Source organism: Haliaeetus albicilla, chromosome 13 (assembly GCF_947461875.1).
Source record: "Haliaeetus albicilla chromosome 13, bHalAlb1.1, whole genome shotgun sequence".
Lineage (NCBI taxonomy): Eukaryota > Metazoa > Chordata > Aves > Accipitriformes > Accipitridae > Haliaeetus > Haliaeetus albicilla.
Window position 1 is genome coordinate 26,230,423 of NC_091495.1, and position 25,914 is coordinate 26,256,336.

At 43.3% G+C, this 25,914-nt stretch overlaps 1 protein-coding gene across 1 annotated transcript in view; it reads left to right on the top strand.

The window, feature by feature from the left end:
• Positions 1–6,114: 6,114 nt before the first annotated feature.
• Positions 6,115–25,914, top strand: part of SRD5A2 (steroid 5 alpha-reductase 2) — a 29,140-nt gene continuing 9,340 nt past the window's right edge. The window contains exon 1 of the mRNA XM_069800548.1: positions 6,115–6,475. Coding sequence (XP_069656649.1) covers positions 6,192–6,475 — 284 coding nt within the window. The 5' untranslated portion in view covers positions 6,115–6,191. The remainder of the gene's footprint in view (positions 6,476–25,914) is intronic.

Consider the following 25,914-nt stretch of genomic DNA (forward strand, 5'->3'; position numbering starts at 1 on the left):
AGCTAAGAAGGTGGGTGCTTGCTGGTGAGAAAAGAAAACTTTGCATGCCTCCCAGTCACACAAAACAATTGCTAGATGTTAAGCAAGGCAGAGATCTAAACTATTAATCAAATTTCCTGTTTCTGAACTTGCTAACCATCATAAGAGCTCAGAACCCCAAACCTCTCTAATTTACTTGGTTGGAAACAGACCCTACACAGGAAGCTGAGGTATAAATATGTATCTGCAGGACCTGGGCACTCAGAATTTACTACCCAACCAACTCTATGTAAGGATGCCAGCCCTATTCTGTGCAGGTCCTATCCGCTTCCTGGATTCTCCATTTCCATGGAGGAGAAACCCAGTTGCATCAGCAGGAAGCTGTGGCACACTCCAGGCAGGTCCCTGATTTTAAGAGGGAAGGGCCTAGGACCTCCAGGGAAGGCATCTGCCCTGCCATCCAGCATAGCCGGAGTTTCCACAGGGTGCATGTGCTGCTGGCTCAGACCTCCCATGCCACTGAGTCATAGGCTGGGCAGGCAACAAGAGTGGTACAGGGGCAACCCCGGCTGCTGGGATTCAGGCAGGGAAACGCAGCAGCACAGGGGCTGCTCTACCTCATTTGTTACCTCCATACCTGGCAGGAAGGGGGAAAAAATAACAAAAAAACCATTAATGATGCCTGGCATTTCCCGTTGTTAGGCCCCATCTTACACTGTTTATAACTTTGCCAGCTCTAACCATACGGTCTGCAGTTTTCCAAGTTTGGTGCCAGCTCAAAGTTTTTGGAAAAGGTCAGCCAACAATTCAACTGTTTCTGAAAAGAAAGTAACTAACCACATTAAAAAAAATAGTGACATTTTCTTTGAGCTGCGCTAGCACCCCCAAGCTCTGCAGTGTTCACATGGAATTTGTCAGGAGGTGGCCTTCCCATCTGGGACATGCCGAGAAAGAAATCTTTGAAAATACATGGTTTACAATGATCAGTAGAAACATGTTAGAGTTTATAGCTAATTTCCCGGGAGAAACTCCCTGCAATGACAACATCCCAGCTTCCGGTGAGCACAGAAACTGCAGTTCTGTGCTGTGTGGACTCAATGCTTTACACCAGACACCAGACGAGGAAGATTCTCTTGTGCTCCTCAAGCTCCCCCTGCTTTTCATTCTGTGATTCTCTGGCTCAGCTTCAATGAGCCAGACAGTTAACTTGAGTGTATTTCCACATCTTCTTGTAACATTCAGTGGCTAGGATGTTTTAGTGCTAACAAGCTGGAATAGGTGGGGCAGTGTGGGTGTAAAGATATCTTCCTTCTCTGCCGAAAGAACTGTGTTCTCAGGGATCAGAATACAAAAACCAGACAACACAGCAAGAATGTCACTAGATAAAATAAGATAAATTAAAGGAGAGAACTGGGGGTTAGATTCTGAACTCGTGGCTGATTTATGTAGATGCTGTTCAAGAAAATCTGAAGTAAAAGGAAAGCCAGCCTTAAAATATTAACTCTCTCCCTATTGTTTGTCATAGTTTTTATATTCATTCCAGTCATGATGCAAACACACTATTAAAAATAACTTGCTGCAAAACTCTGTGTGCGCTAGATTAAAGCTAATCCTGCAAGAGATTTATTCCTCCTTCTTCACACATGCTGGAGTAATCTGCCCTGTCTTCCTCAAAATCTATTCTCACACTTCCATCAGTGTTAGGAGTACAAGCAACAGCAGCAGCTTATTTATTAAATTTCTCAAGCCAAATTAATGCATACTTCTGCAGTTCTAATTGCTTTTCTACAGTTGCTTGCACAAGTCACAGAACAGGCCTTTAGTAATGTAATTTTACTAACCACATGTTGTTTGGTTCCTACTCTTTCTATGCATCAACATCTTTGACTGAAGGAAAATGAAAAGAATTTTGTCTTTTTTTAAATGTTTTCAATTTCACCTGCTGGATCTAACATGTGATGCAAAGTGATAGTCACGCAGCTTCTTATGTCAGGAGATGACAATTCCTGCTAAGTAGTAAAAGACTGCTTGTGACTGAGAGGGAAACGTCTACATCAAATTAACTCTGTGCTCTTGCAGCATTAAAAGTTATATGAGGATAGCACAATAGGAAATAAACTACGAGGAGATGAACAGCTTCTTATTCAGCACAGGATACATATGCTGTAAAACAAAGTGTCAACAGCAGCTGATGGCTTCCAATGTTTCTTAACTTCAGTCTAGCTACATTCATGTCAGCACTGGAAGGAGATTTGTTCAAAATTGCACCAGTGCACATATAACTTCTGGGAGATCTAAGGAACAACCTTACGCAATTGTTCATCTTATTGAGTGTTCTCATTCAGAACTTAATCCTGCAGCCCTTCCTAAAGATTATATATGTGCAACTACAAGGACTACACACCTAATGGTACTGTCTACACCCAAGCTCCAGGTCCTTTTGTCCTTTTGGTAAAAGTGACAGACCACTTCTTACTTCCACTGTGCTCTGATTCTGGTTTACAGGAGCTCTCTCAGATAAGAAGTTTCCCTGGACCGCAGAAAGGCAATCAAACAGAGCCATTCTGTTCTCACCCAGAGCTACCAGAGCAGGGACATACAGCATGGGATCAGACGAGCCACAGGTGTGTCAGAAGAAGGCAGGCTGTGCTTTGGGAATGCTACACTCCAGCCATTCTGTGATTCTGCAGTGGGCCATACCGATTCTTGGCTACTTCCTGAACTCAGGGAAGAGACCTGCAGTAGTACAAAATCGTCTTGATTTTCATCTATAACTTTCTTCCGAAGAGCCTCTTAAATCCACAGACCTCTAGATTTATGAATGACCCATGGTTTTTCTCCAGATGATTCCTATTTATAAATTTATACCTATGACATACCTCATTTCATATGTCCTGTATATTTTGTACAATTCAATTCTTCAGAAGAGTTAGATTTTTCTCTTCAAAGATAAAATAAGCCAAGAGTTCTGAAGTTTTATCAGATATGCAAACAGGGCTTAGACTGTATGTTTTTCCCCTCTCCCTTCAAATTCAGAAGGCCTGCAAACACTTTACTGTTGAAGCATTTTTTTCCAACAAATACTCCCACTGAATTATTTACTGTTGAGACATAAAAAAGCATTCAGAATATCTGTAATTTACTGGAGGAGAAAAAGTCTGAATTAAATCATCTGTGTTTTATAGCTTGATCGTGCTGGCTGAAGACGATTTCAGGGCAAGATTCATTACTGCCTGATGCTCCTTTGGGCTGGTGAAATGAACATCGACATATGCACGCATGGGAGAAATAAAGTTTGGTTTAAAATAAAGTTTTGGTGATGCTATACAGACCACGCTCTTTCAGCACCGCACCTTGCCACCTTCTCAAAACCCACTGATGTATACAAAGAATGCTTCTGCAGCACTGCTTTCACCTTTCTCATCGCAATCCCTGATGTGACATTATGCAGGAAGAAGGAATTCTCAGGGGAAGATTTGTTCAGTGGCTGAATGTGATGGATAATCACGCAGTGTTTGTTTCCAACAATGAACATAAACACTGTGATACTTAACTTGGAGAAGTGTCTGTCCACAGAAATTACTTCAGAGCTCTAACTTATAGAGCAAGAATGGGATTTGGTTCTCCTGACACATTTACCTAGACATCTTTTAGAGCCAATGGAGAGAAACAGGCTTTTCTACATTATGATTCATTTATTCATTTTATTACCTTTTTGGATTAAATCAATCTCACCTTAAAAGTGCCTCCTTCTCTCCATGGACTGGAAATGGTTTCTATGTGACTAGCTCACAGTTTAAACATTAGAATTCCCACCCCATTTGTCTGCCCCTGTAAATGAGTAGAACTAGGCCCCTTCAGCTTGAATCCAACCAATCCAACCAACGATGAGCAGGGACTACCTGAAGCTACCAGTGCTGTGTTTGAGATCACACGCCCCTCTAGTTTTTATGCTGTGCCTCCTTTAGAGTTTCAGTTTGAATCCAAAGCATACTTTTGAAGTGATTCCCACAGTCATCCCCAGCTAACTGCTAAGCTTTGTTTTGCTTCATGAAACAGTCTGAGTCCATCGTTGGTTCTGTTTCGGATGAAACTAAGCCAGAAGATGCACTCCATGAATGCCCCTAATGTGCTTCTATCACTAATGTGTGTTTTAATTCATGGGATCAGACTAGAGGTAATTTGAAGTAATTCCCCATGAAACTTGCATATTATTGATGCTGGGTCCTCATATCCACCTGTTTCGCTACAGAGCCATTTCTTCTGGACTGCACTTCTTCCTAATTCAGATACAGCCTTAGATTTCTAAAATCTTTCCTACATGTACCTTCCTCCACTGACGGTTCACAGCCAGGAACTGTTGCTTGAACACAGGTGCCGATGCCACTCGCCTGCTATCATCTATGCTGTTTTACAGCTAGCATGCCTGGCACAGTTCTGGTCCAGCCCAGCTAGCCCTCTTTTATACACAGCTGGGAGATGGCATGTGCCAGAGACTGCCTCCAGCAGGCAGCCTGGAGGCAGACAAGCATCTTCTGGGGGGGAGGAGTGCTCTGGCATGTGGATGACAGCCATAATATGCCACACATCTCTGAGGCCAGAAAAGCCTCGACCTGTTTTGCTTACTGCAACAAACATGACCTTAGTGACTACAGCACTCTACAAGGATAAGGGAGAAATTGTCCATGGCTAAAAGAGCTCCGCTCCTCTGTTTTAATTAACTGCCCCATGGAATAGCCAGCAGAACAGAACAAGTGCCTCCTGGACTACAGGGTAGTCTGTAGCCTGGTGGTTTGGTCAGCCTCTGCAGGAAGAGAATCCCCTTAAGCAGAAGAGGCAACTGAACCCAAGTCTCCCACATCCTAGATTAGTGCATTCACCACTCAGACCTTGAATAAAAAACAATTACCACCTCTGCTCCACAAGAGCATTTCGTGTGGCGTCCAATCCTTTGTGGAGCTGGGTCTAATTGCTTTCTCAGCGAAGCTGCAAAATGACATGGATGCAACCGTAATTCATGGCCTTGAGGTGACAGGCTGTAACGGCCAGCAACAATACGGAGTTTAATGTTCTGTTAGCCTTCCCGAAGTAATTCAACAACACCCTGACAATCCTTACCAAATGAAGATCCCTGAGGAAAAGGCAAAGAAAAGCCTAATTCCTGGACTGTAGTTTTAGGCAAACTGTTGTCAAAACTGCTTCACGTCATTGAGACTGAAGGGTTTCTGAGCATACCCCAAAGCTAGCGCTGTCATTAGGACCATGTTTGCTAAAACTTGGGGCACTTAAAAAGTTTAAGCATGGTCCGGTTGTGCCAAATATGAGCTGGAGCTGTCAGACGAGTAGGTTTCGGACTGGGTTTCCCTAGTCCCGCCGCGGGCATCTGCATTTGCTAACCTTCATCTGGCCTTCAGCACCTCTCTGCCTTTACTCTCCACCGGCACGCAAACGGAGCGGCGCTCCCTGCTACCCGAAGGCTGCTCGGCCAGTACATCACCGATCACCGGGCGAGCCGCGGCGTGGCATCTGCGCTGACAGAAGCACTGCAGGCCGAGTTACCGTTTCACGGCCTGCACAGAGCCTCGTGCCCGGTGACCCAAAAGTCGCCCAGCGACCCGGGGTGGGACCGCCAGGCCTCGATGAGCCAAGCCTTGCAACACACCCCCGGGGCAGCGAGGGACGGACACGCCGCCGCTCCCCTCCTGCCGGGAGCGGCTGCCTCCCGCTGGGAGTCCCGCACCCACACCTCCGGCCTGCGCCTTCGCCCCTCAGCCGCCCCGCCGCGCCGCGCCCGCGCGCCCCGCGCCCCTCAGCCGCCGCCCTCGCGCTGGCCGCCAACGGCCTCCAACCGCCGCCCGCCAACCGCCGCCCGCCAACCGCCGCCCGCCAACCGCCGCCGCCGCCGCCGTCGCCCCTGGGCCGCGCCCGGCGGAGGGGCCGCCACCGGGCCGCGGGGCCGAACCGGGCCGGCTGAGGGAGGGGCCGGAGCGGGCCCCCGCGGGGGGCGGGGGGCAGCTCCCCTCGGGACGGGCTGGGGCGCCTCGCCCGCGCCGGCGAGAGGGGCTGCGCCCTCTGACGAGCCCGGGCGACGGGAGGCAGCGCGGCGGGGCGGGGTGTCCGCCGCGGCTCTAAAAAGGCCGGCGCCGGCACTTGGCCGAGGGCTGTTCGCCTCGGTGCCCCGCGCTGCCCGGCGCCCCCGCCCGCCCCCGAGCATGCAGTGCTTCCCCAGCCTGGTGCTGGCCCTCAGCTCGCTGCTGGGCGCCCTGGCGCTGCTGCAGCTCTCGCTGTACCTCCGGGTGCCGTCCCGCTACGGGAAGCACGAGGAGCGGCTGTGCCGGCCGCGGGGCCGGCTGCCGGCGCGCTGCGCCTGGTTCCTGCAGGAGCTGCCCTCCTTCCTGGTGCCCGCGCTGCTGCTGGCGCTGCGCAGGCCGCCCCGCCTCGAGCCGCTCGGCTGCCGCCTCCTCTGCTGCCTCTTCTGCTGGCACTACTTCTACAGGTACGGCCGCCGGGCAGGGCTTCCCCCGCCCCCGCCCCGCCGCCGGCCCGCGGCGCTCTGGGGGCGAGCGGCGGCCGCGGAGAGCGGCGGCCTCTCCTCGGGAAAAGGGGGAAGCTGCGGGAACGGGCGCAGCCGGGGCCGGCTGGGCGGTGGGGCTGGGGCAGGTCTTGCTCGCAGCATCGCTCCCTTCCGTCTCGGACGCGGTCCTTCTAATGACCGCCGGCGGGAGGGCGCGGGAGCGGCTGCTCCGCGGCCGCGGGCTTTGCTCGAAACGTGGGGGCCGGTCGGGTCGGCGTCTCCCCCCCGCCCCGTCCTGGCCGCCGGGGGAAGGGGCAGGTGGTACTCGAAGCAGGGGAGAGGGCGTATGCTTTGGATTTCTAGCTTAAAAAAAATTAAAAAAAATAGAACGAGGTTTCGCTAAGATGGAGCAAAGTTTTGGATGAAACTAATCCAAATATTGTGTAAAGGGACATGCGAAGCGCTTATTGCGGGCAGGAGAAGCGCAGCACTTGCAGCGCCGGGAGCAGCGCCGGCCGCCAAAGCAAGCCGTGGGAACACGCGTGAGGATGGCCCGAATGCAAAACCACTACAGCAGTGAGAGAGCAAGGACTGAACGAGCCGCACTGCTGTGCAGTTAGCACAGGAAAAAAACAAAGTCACTGCAGGCTTTCTGTACCACAATGCAAAAGTTCGTTCTTTACGCTCAATTCATCATTCCCACTTCACTAACAAAGTACCAGTTTATCCCTTCCCTTTCCCTCTTCTCTCATTTCTTTTTCTTTTTCTTTTTTTTTTTTTTTAGAAACTTTGTCATATCAGATGTCAATGAACACTGTAACTCTAATTAATTTTGTATTTACTAATCAGGAGCTCAAAGAAAAAGTAGACTTTTGACCCACTGTTGGTGATACCTTTCAAGTGACATAGCTCTACAATTGTCCCCTGGTTCTGCAGTCAGTGGGACTTGCTTCTGGAGTATATCACCAGAATATACCTTCTGACATAGTCAGCTGAGTGTGTTTTATTTTCTGCTCCACTTCCATTTTCTATGGAGCTCTTTCATGAGGAATTTGCCTTTTGGTTCTCTGTTCATGGAAAAAACTGGCTTTTCACAAATGGCACGTGCATGGGACAATGTTATGCCATTACGTGGTAAAGAGCTATGTAGCTTCTGAGGCAAAACTTTTTCTGACTTGGTTTGACATTTTTTACCCCAATTCCTATTCCTGTTTTTTATTTTGCTTCCTAGAAATAGAAGACATTCATGTAATAATTGATCAGAAGTTATTATGTGCAACTCAACCAAAATCAATATGTTGAAAATCCAGCCCCAGTATCTCTACAGACAGTTTAGGGATAGAAACTCTAGGCTGTTGTAGATAAATTTAAAACGGAGAATGATTTAATGTGCTAAACCACTATGTTAGTGATATATTTGTTATATATATATATATATTTGGCTTCTTTTTCAACATTACTGCTAGACTTAGGTAGAAACACTGTGTTTTCATACATTTCCTTTCCCAAATAATTTGGGGGTCTTCTTATCTGTGGGCGGAGTATAGTTTTTTCCTTGTAAAAATAAAAGCCCTCATTTTAACCGAGTCTGTATAACGAACAATTTTGTTTCTAATACTGCATCTTGCTCCAGTATTATTCTTACAGTGTGCAGTCTCTTCTCATGCAAGCTATTCTGAGATTCTACTGAATCAATTAATATTTGAAATGTTTTGTATTAAATATTAGTGCTCTATTTTTATGTGAAAGAGCAACAAAAATAAAAAATTAGGATTTTTTTGTGGTGTCACCTGAAGCTATTGGGACAGGCAGGTTCTTTGAGGTATCCTTGGTAGAGTGACCAATGGCCACAGGGTTATGGTTATAATCGGAGCTTTATTATTACATAAAAATTTTAACAATCAGCATAGCTTATTGTTATTTACAGTTCCTAGCAGTTAGCGTAGCTTATTGTTACGCAGAATTTTTAGCAATTAGCGTAGCTTACAGTTAAACAGAATTTCTAATAATTTGCATAGCTTTCTTATTATCTAGATTTTTTATTTACCTAGACTTTTTAGCTACCTAGACCTCTGCAGATCATGTCAAGTTCTTAATAATCAGTGCGTGATACAGTAATTGTAATCTGGACTCAGACTTTAGCTAGAAGAACATGAGTTACTCAGTCCTCAGAGGAAGAAGATGATGGTGATGGAGGTGCCCCTGACCACTGGGGCATCACGAGGTTTACTGTCCAGCAGCGGTTCCCATCTAAGCCCACTTGCAGCTGCTGGATTTTATAGGCAGTATCTCATGGGCTGTTACGCTTCCCTGCTCCATAACAGGTGCCACCACATCCTGGCGACAGTGCTGGTGGGCAAACTGTCTTATCTTATCGCAATGTTGAAAAAGGGGTAGAAAGAAGGGAGTGATATGTGATCAGCGTGCTTACGTATTATGGCTGTTTGCCTTATAAAATGGCATTGGTTATGCTAACCATATTACCAGGGGTTTGAAGCAGGGGGTACTGGTCACACTGGGTTAGGGCATTTCACTGGCATACAGTATTTGAAAAGAGGTTCAGTACTTTGCTATAACAGCCAAACTTTATCTTGATATTTTTTTCAATTTGTTATCTTTACTAGAAATAATCTAACAAGTTTTAAATACTTTCGTGATTAAACTTGACTGCAAGTATAATGTGTAAACCACACAATTGATCAATAATAAAATTACATTTACTTAATGGATGTAGCAGTTTTTCTGACTTTAAAATTTTTAATAAAGCTGTTCTACTTTTAATTAAAGATGTATTTTGTTAATCCACTCCTACTTGTACAACTGATCATCTGACACCTGTATTTAAGTGTTCCTTTATGTTTGTATGAAACAGAGAAAAGTTTCTTCATACATTGTTGCATAATTTAGTGACTTCTTTCTCTCCACAGGGCAGCTTTTTTCATTCCTAATTTTGTCTCATCTATTATACCAAACATGCATGCGGAAGGGAAGTTTTGGTTAGAGGTATGCTCAGAAGGACAATATAGTCCGTAATGGAGAAACATAGATTTTTAAAGGACTGCTATGCTAGCTGTTCCGCCTTCCTATATGTTATGAGCAGCTGTGCTGCCCCAGTAGCTTGTGTTTGTCTGAAGCATGTATTTCAGAGTAACTTCAAGTCTTGATCTGAAGACCCCTGAAGATGAAGAATCCATCATTTTCTATGGAGAATCCACTGTTTTCTTTGGTAGTGTAGTATTCTGAACTCTTTTACTATCACTTTAACAATGTGTTTAAAATGTCTTGCTTGAATTTGACTAGCCTTGATTTTCTCCCAGTGGTGCTTGCTGTTTCTCACTCTGTCCTAATTTAAAGCCCTCCTTGGTATCCTTTAGTATTTTCTTACCATGATGTCACTTATACAGTAATCATATCAACTTTTGATTTGCTTGTTACAGAGCTGTCAGGTCCTCCATCTGCACTAGTGTGATCCAGAGAATATAGGAGCACATGATCATATTTCTGATGAATTAGCTACTGCACATGATATGGTGTTTATGCTGAATTTATGTTTTTATGGTGGATTTATGCCAGCTAGAGGGGAACAGACATTACCTGATGTGACATAGCATTAGAGTGGTGCAGACACATGATACTTCATGCAGCATGAAGTTGGTTAGGATAAAATTACCTTTTTATAAATTTAGGAACAGGTTTAAACCAGCAAAATTAATTTGTCCTGCTTTTGGACATGGTGTCAAGTAGCTGCAACATTTTTTATTTGATCTGAGGTATCCTAAACCAGATTTATAATGTCACTGAACCACAGCTGAAGGCCCTCAATGCAAGACACTTTTTTCCCTCAGTCCTCAGATAATTTCTGTGGCTTTTTTCCTCTCCTCTTTTCCTATATCCATTTTAAAAAGAAGACATGCGTGTTGGGTGTAGAATAAATACCAGAGTTGTAGCATATCTAGAGATAACATCACCTTCCTGTTGTCATATGCTAATTCCATGCTTACAGATTGGAAGAGTGCTTTTTGTTTTGGAGTCACACTAGGAAGCCCTGTGTTTCCAGGCTACTTTGAGCACCCTGGAGCTGGTGTAACCACAATTGTAACCAAGGTTACAATCTACCACTCCTTAGGAATGGTTTGTGTTTGTATGGCTATATTTGTTTGGTTTTAAAGTAACTTTTCTGCATGGGCTTAGTGCTCAGTAATGCTTCCTACCCACATTGATATTCACCAGTTGTGTAGAATTTGTGCCATATGCCAGCTTTATCAGTGGTAATTTTGTATTTATTGTCAGGTTGTTGAGGAATGTGCTGCAGTGTTGTAAGGACCACTCTAATCCTTTTCTAGAAACTCCCTGGGTTAATGCAGATGGCTCCTCATTGACAAGGACTTTGTAGAACCTCTCTGCTTGCCCAGTGGAGCCCCGTGAGCCAGGTCTGGCAGGTGGTGTGCTCCCATCCAGCCCGCTACTGAAAGAGAAAGGAGATGGTCATCTGCTGCTGGCCAAAGAGCCAACCCTCCCCTAGTGCAGGCCTATACAAGGATTTGCTGCCCGAGAGGATGCAAGAGGGAGGAGGATGGAGCCAGGAGCCCAGGAGCAGCAGTCCAGCAGCCTGTGGTGAACTGTGACAGCAGTATGCTCTCCATCTTTCTCTGCCACCACTAGGCAGCAGCCTCTCTCTTTGTGGCAGGCACAAGATGGTGCATTGCTTGAGGCTTTCATGAAGGGCTGAAGGCAGATTGCTGCTGCCGCTGCTGCTTCGGGGAGGAAAGGGAGGAATTCCCAATCCCACCCCCTGCCTCTTTGCTACCCTTAGTCAGCTCTTCATGTCTCAGTGTGCACTTTATTACTGGAGCATGGTGTGAATTTAATCAAATCCAAATGCTCTATGGTGCTAAGGCAAACATCCTATAAAAATATGAATTTGTCACATCTGGTTTACGTAAGCTCATAGCTTCTTCACTTTCATAAGGTAGGGCCTGTGATGGTAGGGCCTCCAACACTGATGGGGTGGGTAGACAGAGAAAAGGAGGAAGAAAGTGAGAAAACCACTGAATGCCAAGTCTGCCATCTGTATGTGCAATCTCTGTGAAAAGCTGGCCATGAGCTGAAAATGACAAGTGTCATGAGATGTATGTGCAGGAATACTTCTTGTGATAAATGACTTATGAAGTATTTTGCTTTGAAATGTAGTTTGTAATACAGCCTTTCCTGCTAGAGGGGCTGTGCCGGTTAAGGAATACAGTGAGAATGCCAGCTGAAGCCCTCAGGTGGCAGGGAGAAGCCTGTTTGCTGCATTTCCCTTTTGCAGTCCAGCTTCAAAAACCCAAGGTGGGAAACAAATATAAGGTGATGAGAGGAAGCCATTGCAATCAAATTCCATGTGAACCTTAATGCTGCATTTCTCTTAGAAGGGAGAAGGAGTGGCGAGGGAGCAGAGGAGATGCCACCATGCACAGTGGCAGGGGTTCCCCCTGTCTGAGGCTTTGTCTCACTGACCTACAAAGCTAATGCTGAAGATACTTGTGTAAAAGGCAGGATGCTGCATTTGCTCCCCGCTCTGCTGCCCATAATAGCTGAGGCACCAGCAATTTAAAGAGTCATTTCAGTTTCAAATACCACCTAGAATTACATTTAGTTACTTATTTTATTCTCTTGCAACTTTGTTTCCAATCAAAACCATGATCTTTTACTCTGTTAGTATATATGTAAAAAAAATAATTGCTGTTTTAGTTTCTGAAGTGCGCTCAGGTGAATCTGACAGACATTAAGTAGGCTGCTCTTTCAGACACAGCTGGATCCCCAAACCCCTTTGGTTGTAGGTGACTTTTGGTGTACCTGTACTTGGTTTTCTACGAATTGACATCTTTCTAAAAAGATCAGGGAAAGCAGGCTTTCATGGCAAAAGAATGGGAAACCAGGAGCATTTGAAAACAATATCCTTGCATAGTTTTTTACACTTCTTTTGTCCAGTTTCCCACTCTCCAAAATTAAGTTGCGGGGAGAAGGAAAAAGACTCCCTCTCCCCAGGCTCTGCAGAATGTAGTCCCTTTTTAAGTCTACCTGTACTGCCTGCTTGGTCAGGCAGGTGCAACATTTACCTGGATATGCTGGTCATTTTTTTATGTAGGTGTGCCTACTTGTGATCGGTAAGAAAAGCAGCTCAAGCCTCCAGAGTAATGCAAATGGGTGTGGGCCCCAGATGTGCGAGTCATTTATTTGTTCATAATTTTTAGAGGTGTTCTGTATTAGTTCATGAGGAGTTTTAGTTATGTTTTTCAAAACAAGAAGGGGATAAACAGAGAGATTAGATTAAGTTTGAAGTGTAGCTATGTATTTCTAAATGGTAGTCTCCTTGCTAGTAGTGAATATAATCAGACATTATAATCACCAGATTCAATCCAGAGATTATTTTTCTCCCCCATAGAAATAGTTATTTATCCTTTTGTCCTAGAGCGTTACCATCATTAAGTGTCAATAACTAAAGACAATTTTATACTGGCCTCGTGAAACCTCTATCATTAATCTCCCAATGCACAACATGCAGGTATTTGACAAGTAACAAATGCTATTCTCTGTTTTGCTTCACCTCAATGCTTTGCAATAGACCCTAACTAGATTCCTTTTGGCCTTCAGCAGCTACACAGTAATACATTTGTGTCCTCTCTCCTCCCTTTTGGACTTAGCAGTAACTCTAGGTCTGGTAGCGATATCCCCAACAGAGGCTGGCCGTTTGCTCTGCCTTTTTCGTGCATTCCTTGCTCCCCAGTCACTGAGTTTAACTTTTTGTGATTCATCCCAGTGCATTTCAGTAAATGCTAATATCTAATTTCTTCTCTTCACTGAAAATACTAGATTCATTGCTATTTTTACCCAGGTTCCTCAAATTAATGTATGAATAGTCAACAAAAATATCTCTTTGTATGCTTTGCCACAGAAGTGTAAAATGTTCATGTTCCCAGTGCTGGTAAGGAGTTTGCTTCTTTGTAGTCTCCTCTAGCATTATTAAATACCTTCCTAATTATGCTCTCAAAATATAATACTAGCTGATTGCCTTCCTAGCTATTAGCACTACATTCCTTTCCCATTGGAAAGTGGGCTGACATTACAGAAACCTGTAGTTTTTGCCCAGCCCAAACTGTACCCACATAATTTTCCCTTTTATCTCTTGGATTGGAAGAATTTCTGCCAAGATAACTTAAGACTTTTATCTTTCTTCACTTCTTTTCAAGACAACATGCCTGTTAACAGTATATTTCTATCTGATGTCAATTAATTTGTGCTATTTTTTCATTACCAGGCACCTTTACAATCCTTTTTGGTTTTGTATTTATACTCCAGGTTTTCTTCCCAGATAAGCATTATTGTGTGCCATGCTCCTGCTCTGCATTCCCCATCATACTGACCGTTCCTACTGTGCCACCTAAGGCAATAATTCCCTACTCTGGTTGTTCAAGAAGGTTTTGTATGCTTGTGTGCTGCACAGTATTACAATTTATGATTCCAGACGACATTTGTTGTCTTGCAGTCAGTCCACTGGCCTGAGCTCCATACATGGAATGTCCGTTCTGTCCTCCAGAAGTAAAGTACACACTGCACAGTACACTCAGAGCATGTCACCGAAGTTTTTTCTCTTTGTTCCATCTCTGCTACCTGGAGCAGGGCCATAGGTAAAGGAGTATTCATGTTTGCTCCAAAACTTCTCTGTCACTTCTATTTGCCTGTCACTGATAAATACAGAAGGGCTTGGTGGGTGCGCAGTCCCAGCTGCTCTGCAGAGAGCTGTTCACATTGCAGTCCCTGGGCAGAGACCTGAAGTCCCAGCCAGGAGGCTGTCACCAAGGCACAAGTAGGCCCCTCTGACCTCACCTATGTGAGGTTTGGGCTCACTGAGGAAGTTACAACACTTGACATCCTGGGAGTTTAAAGCATTGTTGGACGATACATTCTGAGCACCTATCTCCACTGAGCTTTGGTAAGATTGATGAGGATGTAGAGACCTGGATTTGCATTACCAGATTCCTGCTGTTGATATTGGAAAAGCAGAGTTATAAAGGGCTATACTAAGACAGAGAGAAAAAAGATTAAATTATATACAGGAGCTTCAGTAAATGTTTTTACTTAAAAATAATAATGCTTTTACCAAACAAGGAAATCACTTGTTTTAATCATGGGATGTCTGTAGTATTCCCTTATTGGGGTTGCTCTTTTAAGTAGGATATAAAAAGCAGGGGGAAATTGTTAGGGTTCATTCCATATGCACAGTGGGAAATTTGTTATGGACCTTGTTCTTTCAAGGTCCACAAATCTATTTGTTTGACTTCCTATCATAAGAGAAGCAGCCATTGTGGGGGGAGGTAGCACTTTTTTACTAAGCCAATAAATATAGTTTGACAAATGGACAAATTTTCACAAGCCCCTCTGTGTACTCAAAAGCTTATACAATTAGGTAATTTCCCAGTTTTGGGGAGCTCAGTTAAGAATAAAAATTTATGAAATAACCTCCATCCCAGACACTGTACCTGTTCCCCTCGGTGTAAGTTATATTCTTGGTATGTTCTTCAAAATTAAAGTCATTTTGGTCAAGAAGAATTATGATAAATACTTTCAAACTATAAGTCAACAGACTATTCTTAAGCTACACACCTTGAAGTGTCCTTCTCTCCCTCTAGATGTTGTTTTAAATGTGGCAAGTGAATTGATCAGTAGGGTGATCCTTAGTGAGTTTGATCAAATAATTAAATTCATGTACATCTACACCATTTGAACAGAAGAGTTGTGTTAATCTTTGCTGACCACTCAGCTGACATTGTAATTATTTTTAGAACATCTTGTAGATACAACAATAGCAATTAAATAATTTCATTAAAAAATTTAATATTAAAACTGGATTAAAATATTCAGTGCAGGAAGATGGGAAAAGTCAACTGATAAGAAGAAAAATGTGCATATTTTTCTATAGACCCAAATTAATTTTAAGACCCAGCTAAATTCTATCTAGCCATGAACTTTTGAAACATCAATTGCTGCCATATTAATACCTAAGGATGGTCAGAAAGTTTCACCATTCCTAGAAAGGTGCATCAAAATGTGACCTGCAATAACAATGAAAAAAGGTCACGTTTGAAGGAAGTTGGTTTTGAGCTCCTCCTTCCTAATTACTCTTTATAAACACATAATAGAGTAGCAACACCCACGGTCAACTTTTGCCATATATAAGATACTGTTTTGCTTACAACTGTGCTAGAGTTAACCAACTTAATCCAACACTTCCCATGCTGGAAGGCTGCCTCACAGAAATGTCTTTGGAAAATGTCACTGTATCAAGGTTGTCTGCAAAGAGATGCGTTGTCTACTAGAGGAAGAGGGTTTGCCTATCAAAGATGTTAAGAAACAGTTCAGTTCCCAGGCAGGACTATGCTGGAGCAGATCCTGGGGCAGAGTGATGACCTGCAGCGCTTTGATGTACTGGTAAAGATTGGCTGGGCGGCTTTCCTAGAAAGCCAAATCCCCTTGAGCTAGGCCTTCATGGCATCATTTGGCGTGGGGCAGGAAGTCTAAAGAGAGCTCTGAATAAGCTAGCTGGGCTACTCAAAGCAGTCTAGTCGCATTAGCATGGTCTCGTGCTAGAGATGCACATGAAAATACCTCTGGACAGCGTAGTCCTAAGTAAACCTTCCAGTGACTCCTGTCACACATCTGGGGCAGGACAATGCATGTGCATCTCTGAAACTTTTGCGGCTCCTGAGAACAATGAAGGAGAGGAAAAAATAGTTGTATTTACATTATGCTATTGAGTTCTTTGTGTTTTTTTGCTTCTCTTTAGAATCCTTTTTTAAAAAGGAATCATTAAAGTGTTCATGTTTTCAAACTTGGCCTGGGTTAAGGTTACTGAAGTGTAGAGATGTGTCTCTGGCTGTTCCCAGGAAAAGCAATTTAAATTTGGCAGAGTTTTTTCTGAGAAATGCATTTGTATCTGTTCAAACATAAAGTTTGTCAGCTAACATCTTTGGAGTCTGCTCATGCAGAGCAGTTCCTCTGGTTCATCTGAGGCTATAAGCAGGACCACAGTGTGTGAGTCTGCAATCCAGCCAAGTATTGTCGAGGCCAGCACTGTAGGGTCAGAGCAGAACTCTTCATGCATTTCTGGCTGGTAGGGTACTCAACAGGGAACAAGTGGCCTCCTAGCTGGAGTTCTGGCAGCATGGATTAGGAAAATACAAGTTGTCTTGAATGCAGAGAAGTAAAAAGCACTGTGAGGCTTACAGTCAGGGCTAGAAGGTGGGGAGAGATAAAAAGGTCAGGTGAAAGAGAGTAGCACAGGAAGGGACAAGTAGGAGAACTGTTAAAAACAGCTACAGCAGAAGGTGGGGCAAGAGTGAGAAAAATGAAAGGGAAAAGGAGATGATGTGAGAGGGCAGTATCCAGACATCAAGAGACACTTTAATAATGACACTTTCTAGGTGTTGAGTGTCTCACTTAGCAACTTTCAGTGCTAGGAAATCTTTTGACACATTTTGGGAGGGAGCAAAGATGACTGTGACTCAGAGTCAGCCAATGGTAGTAGTTTTCCTTAGAAAAAAAGAGGACATTTAGTCCTCTGATCATTTTAATGTGAGCACAAACTCAGGACCTGACCTGGCCAATTCAAATTTTGTTCCTCTCTGTGTCTATGTACTACCATGGATGCCATGAGTTCATACAGGTTCAGAAGAAATTTGGATTGCTACCTTTCCAAATGTAAGACATTTCAACCAATGTTCTTCGAAATGTGAGCCTAAGGATTTAGAAATTATAATTTTCAGCTTTAACATTTTTTACTGTTTTGGAAAAAAATGTATGCAGTGTTTCTGTCCATTTCAGTTGTGAAGAAGACTTTCCCAACACACAACAGGCCTAAACTGCTGCAGAGGTTTATTGCTCAATCTTTCAGTTTCTTAGAGCATTTCTTTGCACAGTAACAAATAAGGAAGAAGATGACCCAGTGATGCACTTCTGAACTCTGTGGACTGTGGTGAAATGGTCAAGAATCCTTCTACCATTACCTTGCTGCATGGTGAAAGAAGCACTCTCAGCAGAGGCAGGACTTAAGACTGTTTTTGACACAAGCATCTATAAAACAGCTAGAGAGAAACTGCTTTAGTTTACAACCTCAGTTTTCTCACAGTGGTTTTTTTTTTTTTACAGCAACACATAGCTTACAATCTCAAACTACTTCACGTAGCAGAATAAACAACCCAGATGTGTCAAGTCTCCTGTGTTGAGGGTGAGACTTCTGTAGCTGGCTGTCACCTCATGCGCCCATGTCCTTAGGTGTGTATCTCAGTCTCCTGTAGCCCCAAATCATCGGTCCTGCTCTGTGACCCCCTCTGCCAGACACGGCTGCTTGGGCTGACCAGCAAAGAGGCTGGGAGCCTGCTCACTATGCGTGGGAGTAGTGAGCATGCTGCCTCTGATCCTGAACACGTGCTTACAGGTCCCCAAGGGTGGACATGCACCCCAGCTAGAGACTGGCACTGGAAACCCTCTACCACCAAGTACCTCGCCTGTTCCTGCCTCACACAAACCAATTGCATGGGCACTTGGGAGAGAGGAAACCCAGGAGGTCTGCACCTCCCCTGACGTCCACAAGTGCCCAACATTGCTCTGGAACAAAAAGCCAGCTTGTATTGCAGCAACTGTGTGGATCAATGCTGTTATATGTCCCAACTGTGCAAAGAGTTTGTAGTTTATTGAAACATGACACTATGGAGGCAGTGCAAAGCCAACAGAATGTGGAATTAAATAGTAGAGGAAGTGTGATGTATTTTCATGTACAGGTCAATATAAACCATACTAATCCTGTGTCCTTGCTGAGTCCTGTCCAGCTAGAGGATCCAGAAAAGCTGCTGCAGAGGGAACAAAGACCTGTTAGGAAGCCCAAGAGGAGCCCTGTTGCTAAAGATACATAGTCGTAACTGCAAAGGGAGAGGGACAAAGGTGAAAGAACTACAATGAAAGAGAGGCAGAGTGCAGTGGTAGGGCAGTGACAAGGACAACTCCTAATTGGAAAAAAAACACATAAAGAGCCATAAAGGATGTGAGAATCTGAAGAAGGAAAGACAAGGAAAGGACAAAGTCCGGAAGGGTGGAAGAGCAAAATAGAGACAGAGTAGGAGTTCAGGCATAAAAGAGGAAAAGAAGGAATTACTGGAGTAGAAAAAGCCAGTTAAGAGTATTTTAAAGACTATTAGCAATGGGTCTTGCAACTCTAGAGTCTAGTGTCTGTTGGTCTGACCAAGATTTAGCTTTGGAGAGGGAGAGCTTACCAAATGTCAGGCTTCCTTTGGTCATTTCTCAGCCCCACGTGGACCAGTTCTGGAAAATAATTACCCTTTCTCTGATAAGTGCAGCTGTAAGAGCACAGATTTGTGCATCCTTGGATTTTGTACCATTTTTCATGTAGGTGCGTCCTTTTGTTCTCCTCACACTCTCAGCCTCTGTGAACTCTTTGAACTCTCTGCTCCAGTGGAGCAGTGAGCTTTTTGAAGTGCATAGCGTAGTGTCTGGTTAAGTTACTCTGGCACACGTTTCATGCTTTTGGCAGACACCCACAGTTTAGCAATAGGAACAAAATGATCTGTCTTCATAAATATCAAGTGGTTATTTCTGGAGAAGAAAAGAGTGAGATACCTTGCTGAAAAATATGCTTTGGCTGGCTAAGCTTTTGACACACCATTGCTTAGATAAAACAACAAATATTCTCATAATCTTTAAGTACTGCTGCCCTTCAGGTACTATCAAGTAGTAGAGGTAATCATGAAGCACCGTGAGATCTGCACATTTGTCGTCACCACAATCCACCTAATCATGTTGACCCTTGTCCTGTCCTCTAATCCTCATACAAGTATAAATCTGGATCAAGTTTAGTTACGGTTTCAACTGAGATAGCTGGCCTGGCATTGAGTTCAGTCTGCAGCCTGAGCAAGAGGTTTTGCTCATGCTAGTTTTTTTTTTCAGCTAATTCCAGATCTTGTTCCTGTGCCCCGGCTTCTTGTCAGAGCCTCTCTCTCACCAAGATAGCTCCAAGTTCCCATTCCCAGCCAGTACCTGGCCACGTGTAGTCCTCAAATTTTCTTCTCATTCCTGATGGACATTTGTCTGGCCTGTCCTTAGCAATTGCCATTGATGGAGATTCCTCCAACCCTTCAGCTAGTATGTTCCAGTGCTTCTCTGTCCTTCCCTAATGTCTAAGCTGCATTTTCTATACAGCTGTTTAGGCCTGTTATTTCTTATTTTGTTCCCAGTAGACAAGGAGAATGTTCTACTCCTTTTTTCTTTGCAGCAACATTTTATACAGTTGTACATTGTTATAATGTCTTTCACTGGTTTTCACTTAGCTTAAACAACCCCGAGTCCTTCAGTCTTTTTACATGTCACATTTCCTAGACCACAGTTGTTTTTCTCTGGGCTGCTTCCACTTTGTCCTTGTCTTTGAAGTGCAGAGTTCAGCTGGACACAGTATCATTTAAGTTCCTATTAACACCATGCAAAGGGGAAAGATCACTTCTGGTGTCTCCAACAGTACTCCCATTCCCACATTACATTTTAACCTCTGCCTTTTTCACAACAGCCTGACGTCATTAGCTTATGCTCAGTTTGCTACCTACCAGCACTCCCTCTACTATCCAGCCTGTTCGCCAGCTTGTCTTTTACATTTGGTTAGTCTTACCCAAGTGTAGTATTATGCCATTGTCTTTACTGAATCAACTGTACTGTTTTAAAACTACAAAACCAATATTTCAAGATTATTGTAAACTCTAGCCCTCACTCTTGATGTGCTCAGCATCTCCCAGACTTGTGCCAGCCACAAACATTAGGAATATTATTTTTTTTCCCCAGAGGCATATCAGTCATGAAAAAAAAACCTGACTAGTATCAGAAAAGTCTTTTGCAGAACCTCTCTCAAAATATCCTTCTAGTTTGATAATGAACAATTGTTAATTATCCCTTGATATAATTTATCAATCACTTTTGCAGCCACTTAAAAGAACATCCTCTAAACCAGGAAACCTCAAGTTACTTATAAGATTAACAGGTGAGACAGTGTAAAAAATCTTACTAAGGTCAAGACAGGGGACACCTGCTGCTGCTACTGTCCCTATCCTATAATATATCCAATTTATGTTAATTCCTTCACACAACAAACCTATTTTAAGAAAATGGGATTACCTAAGTTAAATATAGAAATGAGTCCTGCCTCCTGCTGTTGCAGATATATAGCACTCCCAGTCAAGGAGGCTGTTACAAGTATTAGTATTTGGCTTTTTAGACAAAATGTCTATCATGCTGTACATCCTGGACTCCCATACTTGGCTGTGCAGTATCTGAGGACAAACTGTGGGTCTGTATGGGATGGTACTGATTTCAACAGGGATCTGTACAGAGGACATATCTCCTTTGCTCTATTAGCTTCACTTTACCTTCTTGGCTATAAAAGAGCAAAATATTTAAAAAACAAATCCCCATCTTTCCAATGGATTTGCCCAGTTTGGCAGGTGATGGCAAGAAAGACACTAACTGCTGGCTCTAGGCTCTTGCTTTAGTTGCCTTTGGTTATGGGCATTCAATCAATTTTTCCCAGTGTTTAGTTCAGCTCTCGTTCAGACCTCCTTTTCACATTACAAACAAAAAGGAAGAAATAAGTGGTTAGCTAACTGTAAATATAAATAAAATAATATTTTGTAATTAAGGGTGTTTAAAACCTATTTGGTGTTTGTCCACCAAAATTGAAACATTTGAGAAACATACCAATATAAATGCATATTGAGTGTAACTTGCTGAATGATTGTGACTTGCTGATGCAGCTTGTTAATGCACCAAACTCAACAATTTTGTTCTTGATTTCCCTTTAGAAAATGCATAATAATTGAAGTATAGGGTTTTGTTCCTATACCTGCTAAAGCCAGTAGAAAAGATCAAAGCTTTTCACAATCCAATGCCTTTTTTACTAGTGACAAGGAAGAATTCTCCTTTGTTGGCTCTAACTGGATGCTGGTAATCACTAGGAGATACCAGATTTTTCCAGTGACAGGTTCAGAAATAATGGAAGAAGAACAAGAGGAGTAAGGAAGTAATTTATAAACAAACTTGCAAAACACTTTTGAAACCTGCCTGCTGTTGTAGTGAATTTAGAAAAGCAAAAATTTTTGCCTTGCAGTCAAGCCTACACAGTTCTTTTTTACTAACTAAAACCAAATACCCATTCTTAGGTCCTGTCCCTTCCCTTTGCTTTCCTTTTTTCAACCACTTGTATTTTATTAAGTATAGCACATCTAGTAATTCCTCTATGCAATGTGAAGAGGACTCAGTTTCGTCCCTAAACTGTATTTGTCCTTCTTACTTTGCTAATTGTGTATCATGCCTAAAATTTGTAGCAATCAATGAGGCATTACTGCCTAGTACTAGATGATCAGAATGACTGACTTTAGGTGTTTATAGTGTTGGAACTGAGCGTTATGTAGCTCAGATTCCTTAAATTTATCCAAGGTCAAATGCACCATGGTTTTTTTTTTTCATCAATGATTGACAGTAATATAGAAGCAGCATTTTATTTCTAGCCATTCACATCAGATACACATGCTTTTGCAAGTATCTGTATATTTTTTCCTATAATCGCACTTTATTCAAATGCAGTTGTAAGCAACTGAGCTTTTCCGACCCGGCATCAAGGATTCAATCTGAAGCCTGTATTTAACTGTGTGGCCAGAAGTCAAGCACAGTTGCTGATTCCCTTTGACTGTCAGTCTTTGATGAAGTTGGCTTCTGCACGCAGCCTTCCTGGGATAGTGAGTATCACCCTGGAGCTTCGCTCCTAAATGCTGGTGTTAAGCTATTGCTTATCTGTTCTAGGGAGTTTATCATTTTTAACTCGTTCAGTCTGTGTGTAATGTTAGATGACTCGTGAGACATTATGAAACCCTGAAGTTATCATCCTGGATTAGAGCAGAGGTCCTTCACAGTCAGCATTCTGTTTTGGCAGCAGTTGATATCAGATCATTCAAAAGAAAGTGCAGTAAATGGTGGTCAGTTGCCAAGGGCAGCTGCTACCTTCTGCCTCTCTTAAATGGAATACAATTTATCCCCTGAAATGCGAAAATGAATACACATTCCAAACCTTTAGACTTTTTCTTCTCTTTATTAAAGGACCTGCCTGTGTCTGTAACCTGTGGTTATCCCCCTTCTTCTCCCAGTCCTACCAAGCTCTTTACTTCAATGTTGTTTCTGTATTACATTTAACAGAAATTTCTTTTCATAGCATTCAAACTTACTTCTGTTCAGTATCATGAAAACTCTTGGTCACAGCTATTCAGCTCTCCCAAATAAATTATTTTCTATTACTGTATGTTATTTTTTTATCTCTAATATGTCTGTTCTTATTAATCTCCAGTCCAAATTCAGCAGCCCCAATGGTTCAGTATGGCAGTCTCTTCCATTCCTCTTCTTATTTTGGCACTGAATGCTTCTGCATTTCTGCCATCTTTGCCTTAAATCAGTACTGCGCAGACTTTCTGCTCACCATTGCCCTTCTTCTCAAGAACTCCTCAAACCCAAGCATGGTGCCATCTGTCTCAGGGTTTCCTCAGTCCTTCTCCCATCTCTTGATCAGACGTGTGCCTGCATATTTTGCCCAGGAAAGACGAGTGTCTTCTCTTGCCAGAAGTCTTCATCCAAACCTGAACCTGCTCCTAAGAGACCACAAAGAAAGAGCGTCCCTACAAACAGGCTTCAGGTTGGATGAATTTCATAAGTGAGCCACAAACACCCCAAGGACTGTAGACTGAGCACATTTTTTTAGACAGAATACTTGGAAATGAACCTGACATGACAGGTTTACTATTGTTTTATACAGCTGAATTGTAAGCTTTTCAGTAATATGTATATCTTTCTTGTTCCTTAAATTATAGTCATCAGAAGTTTGTCCAAAGATCTTAGGAGGAACATGGAAGTAGGATGTTCTGCTTGTGGTTTGGAAAGTCATAGCTAGATCTGTAAATCTGTGTGATTAAAATAAAAAGGGAGTTCTCTTGCTCCCATCACAGTCACTAGACAATGATTTAAGATGAGTTTACAAACCGGGCCTTGGACTAGCAAGTGATTACAGTTATCTGATGGTTTCATACACCCCCAGCAATGCGGAAACCAGGCACAGAGCGGCCCCCAACCCAGCGAGGAAGATGTGCAGCTGGCAGTCACCAAGGGGCACGCACAGCCAGTGCGAACCCTCTGCAGCTAGACATCAACTCCAGAAAGAAGCCCATCTCCTGAATTTACAGCCTTCCTTACATCAGGAGCTGAGATACAACTGCAATACTGCAGTCAAGAGATCTGTCATCTGTCCTGTACCTGCAATTGGTATTACCAGAGGCTTAACGGTCAGTCTGGCATTCCTGCCTGCCAGCATTGCTGGTGTGTGTGTGACCTGGGTTGTAGCTGAGATTTTGTTCCTGAGGCTGTGCCAGAGCATGTCTCACTGTGCACACCTTCTTAGCAAGAGGGACATGGTCTATCCTGCAGAGTGCAACTGGCTACTAATAACCTACTTGCTCTCCTTGTTTAAATACTCCTGGCTTCTTGACATTTTTGGGCTAGTGCAGAGTTCATAAGAATAAGTGGGGAAGGGCAAAGCATCGCAGGGTAAGATAGTTGAGGAGAGGAATATGAGGGGTGAGGAGGCTCTACCCCACTTTGTGACACTAGGTCATCTGTAGATGTCATGATGAGTGAGCGTTAAAATGCTTCGTTTCACTTTTGAAAGTATATTGGGATATTTTGTTTTACTTTCCCTTTCAACTGATAGCAAGATGGCCTACTTCTTGGAACTGACATCTTAATTGTTACATTTGTTTAAACCCAATCTGGGATAATAGAAAAATTTTGAATTAGGCACAGGAAAATTAGGTGCCGGATTGTGCCCTGGTGTTGACTATACATGGAGAACAGACTTGACAATCGTCTTCTATAAGTATTCAATGGGAGTCAGTGTAACACAACTCAAAAATAGTAAAAGTTAAAAATTACCTCAGACTGCAGTCCACAAATAGCCTACAGGATTGGGTTTGAAAAGAGAAAGTTTGTGCAGATTTTAGCACAGACTCTTCAGCAGCAGGTGTCTTTGGGATATGTCATATGACATCCATAATTCTTCAGAATAATTAGCGGCTTTGTGCAGGACATCACAGATATCCCAGTGTCGTGGTTTAACCCCAGTCAGCAACTAAGCACCACACAGCTGCTCACTCATTTCTCCCCATACCCAGTGGGATGGGGGAGAAAATTGGGAAAAGAAGTAAAACTTGTGGGTTGAGATAAGAACGGTTTAATAGAACAGAAAAGAAGAAACTAATAATGATAATGATAAGACTTATAATAAATAATATATATTATATATAAATATATAATAATATAAATAATAACACTTATTTATAAATAATAAATGATAAAATGAACAACAGTAATAATAAAAGGATTAGAATATACAAGTGATGCACAATGCAATTACTCACCACCCGCCGATCGATGCCCAGTTAGTCCCTGAGCGGCAATCCCCTCGCCCCCACACCCCCCAGTTCCTATACTAGACGTGACGTCCCATGGTATGGAATACCCTGTTGGCCAGTTTGGGTCAGGTGCCCTGGCTGTATCCTGTGCCAACTTCTTGTGCTCCTCCAGCTTTCTCGCTGGCTGGGCATGAGAAGCTGAAAAATCCTTGACTTTAGTCTAAACACTACTTAGCAACAACTGAAAACATCAGTGTTATCAACATTCTTCTCATACCTAACTCAAAAACATAGCACTGTACCAGCTACTAGGAAGACAATTAACTCTATCCCAGCTGAAACCAGGACACCCAGGCAGAAGTCCATCATGTCTGTGAACATCTTGAGCCTTCATCCGAGTGGTCAGGTATGCCAAGGGTGCCAGCAGCTCCCCAGCAATGTGATTCCTGTGATGACCTATGGCAAAGACTCCTATGCTGTTAATTGTCGGTGCAAATAAAACTGTTTTGAGGTTGGTATAATCTCCCCAGGTTTGGACAGCAATCTTTCCAACCTGTTCACAAGACAGATCAAAGAGAACTCCACTGTTTCATACCAGGGAAGTCCTTTCAGGTCTGACTGGTCTGTAGTTAGTGTAACACAAATCACATATAGTTTTGCTTATCTATCTCCTGTGGTACAGATATTTGAACAAAGAAAAGCAAAAGCATCTCCCTAAGAAGGGAGCTGCAGCAAAGAGTCTAGAGAGGGGCCAAATAATGATGGAGGAAATAATAATAGTCCCAAACAGTGACAACAAAAAGGACTGGGTGAGTCAAAGGGTCAAAACTAAAAACAGAGCACCAAAGGTGAAATCAGAGCTGAGTGCCCACCACAGTACCCATC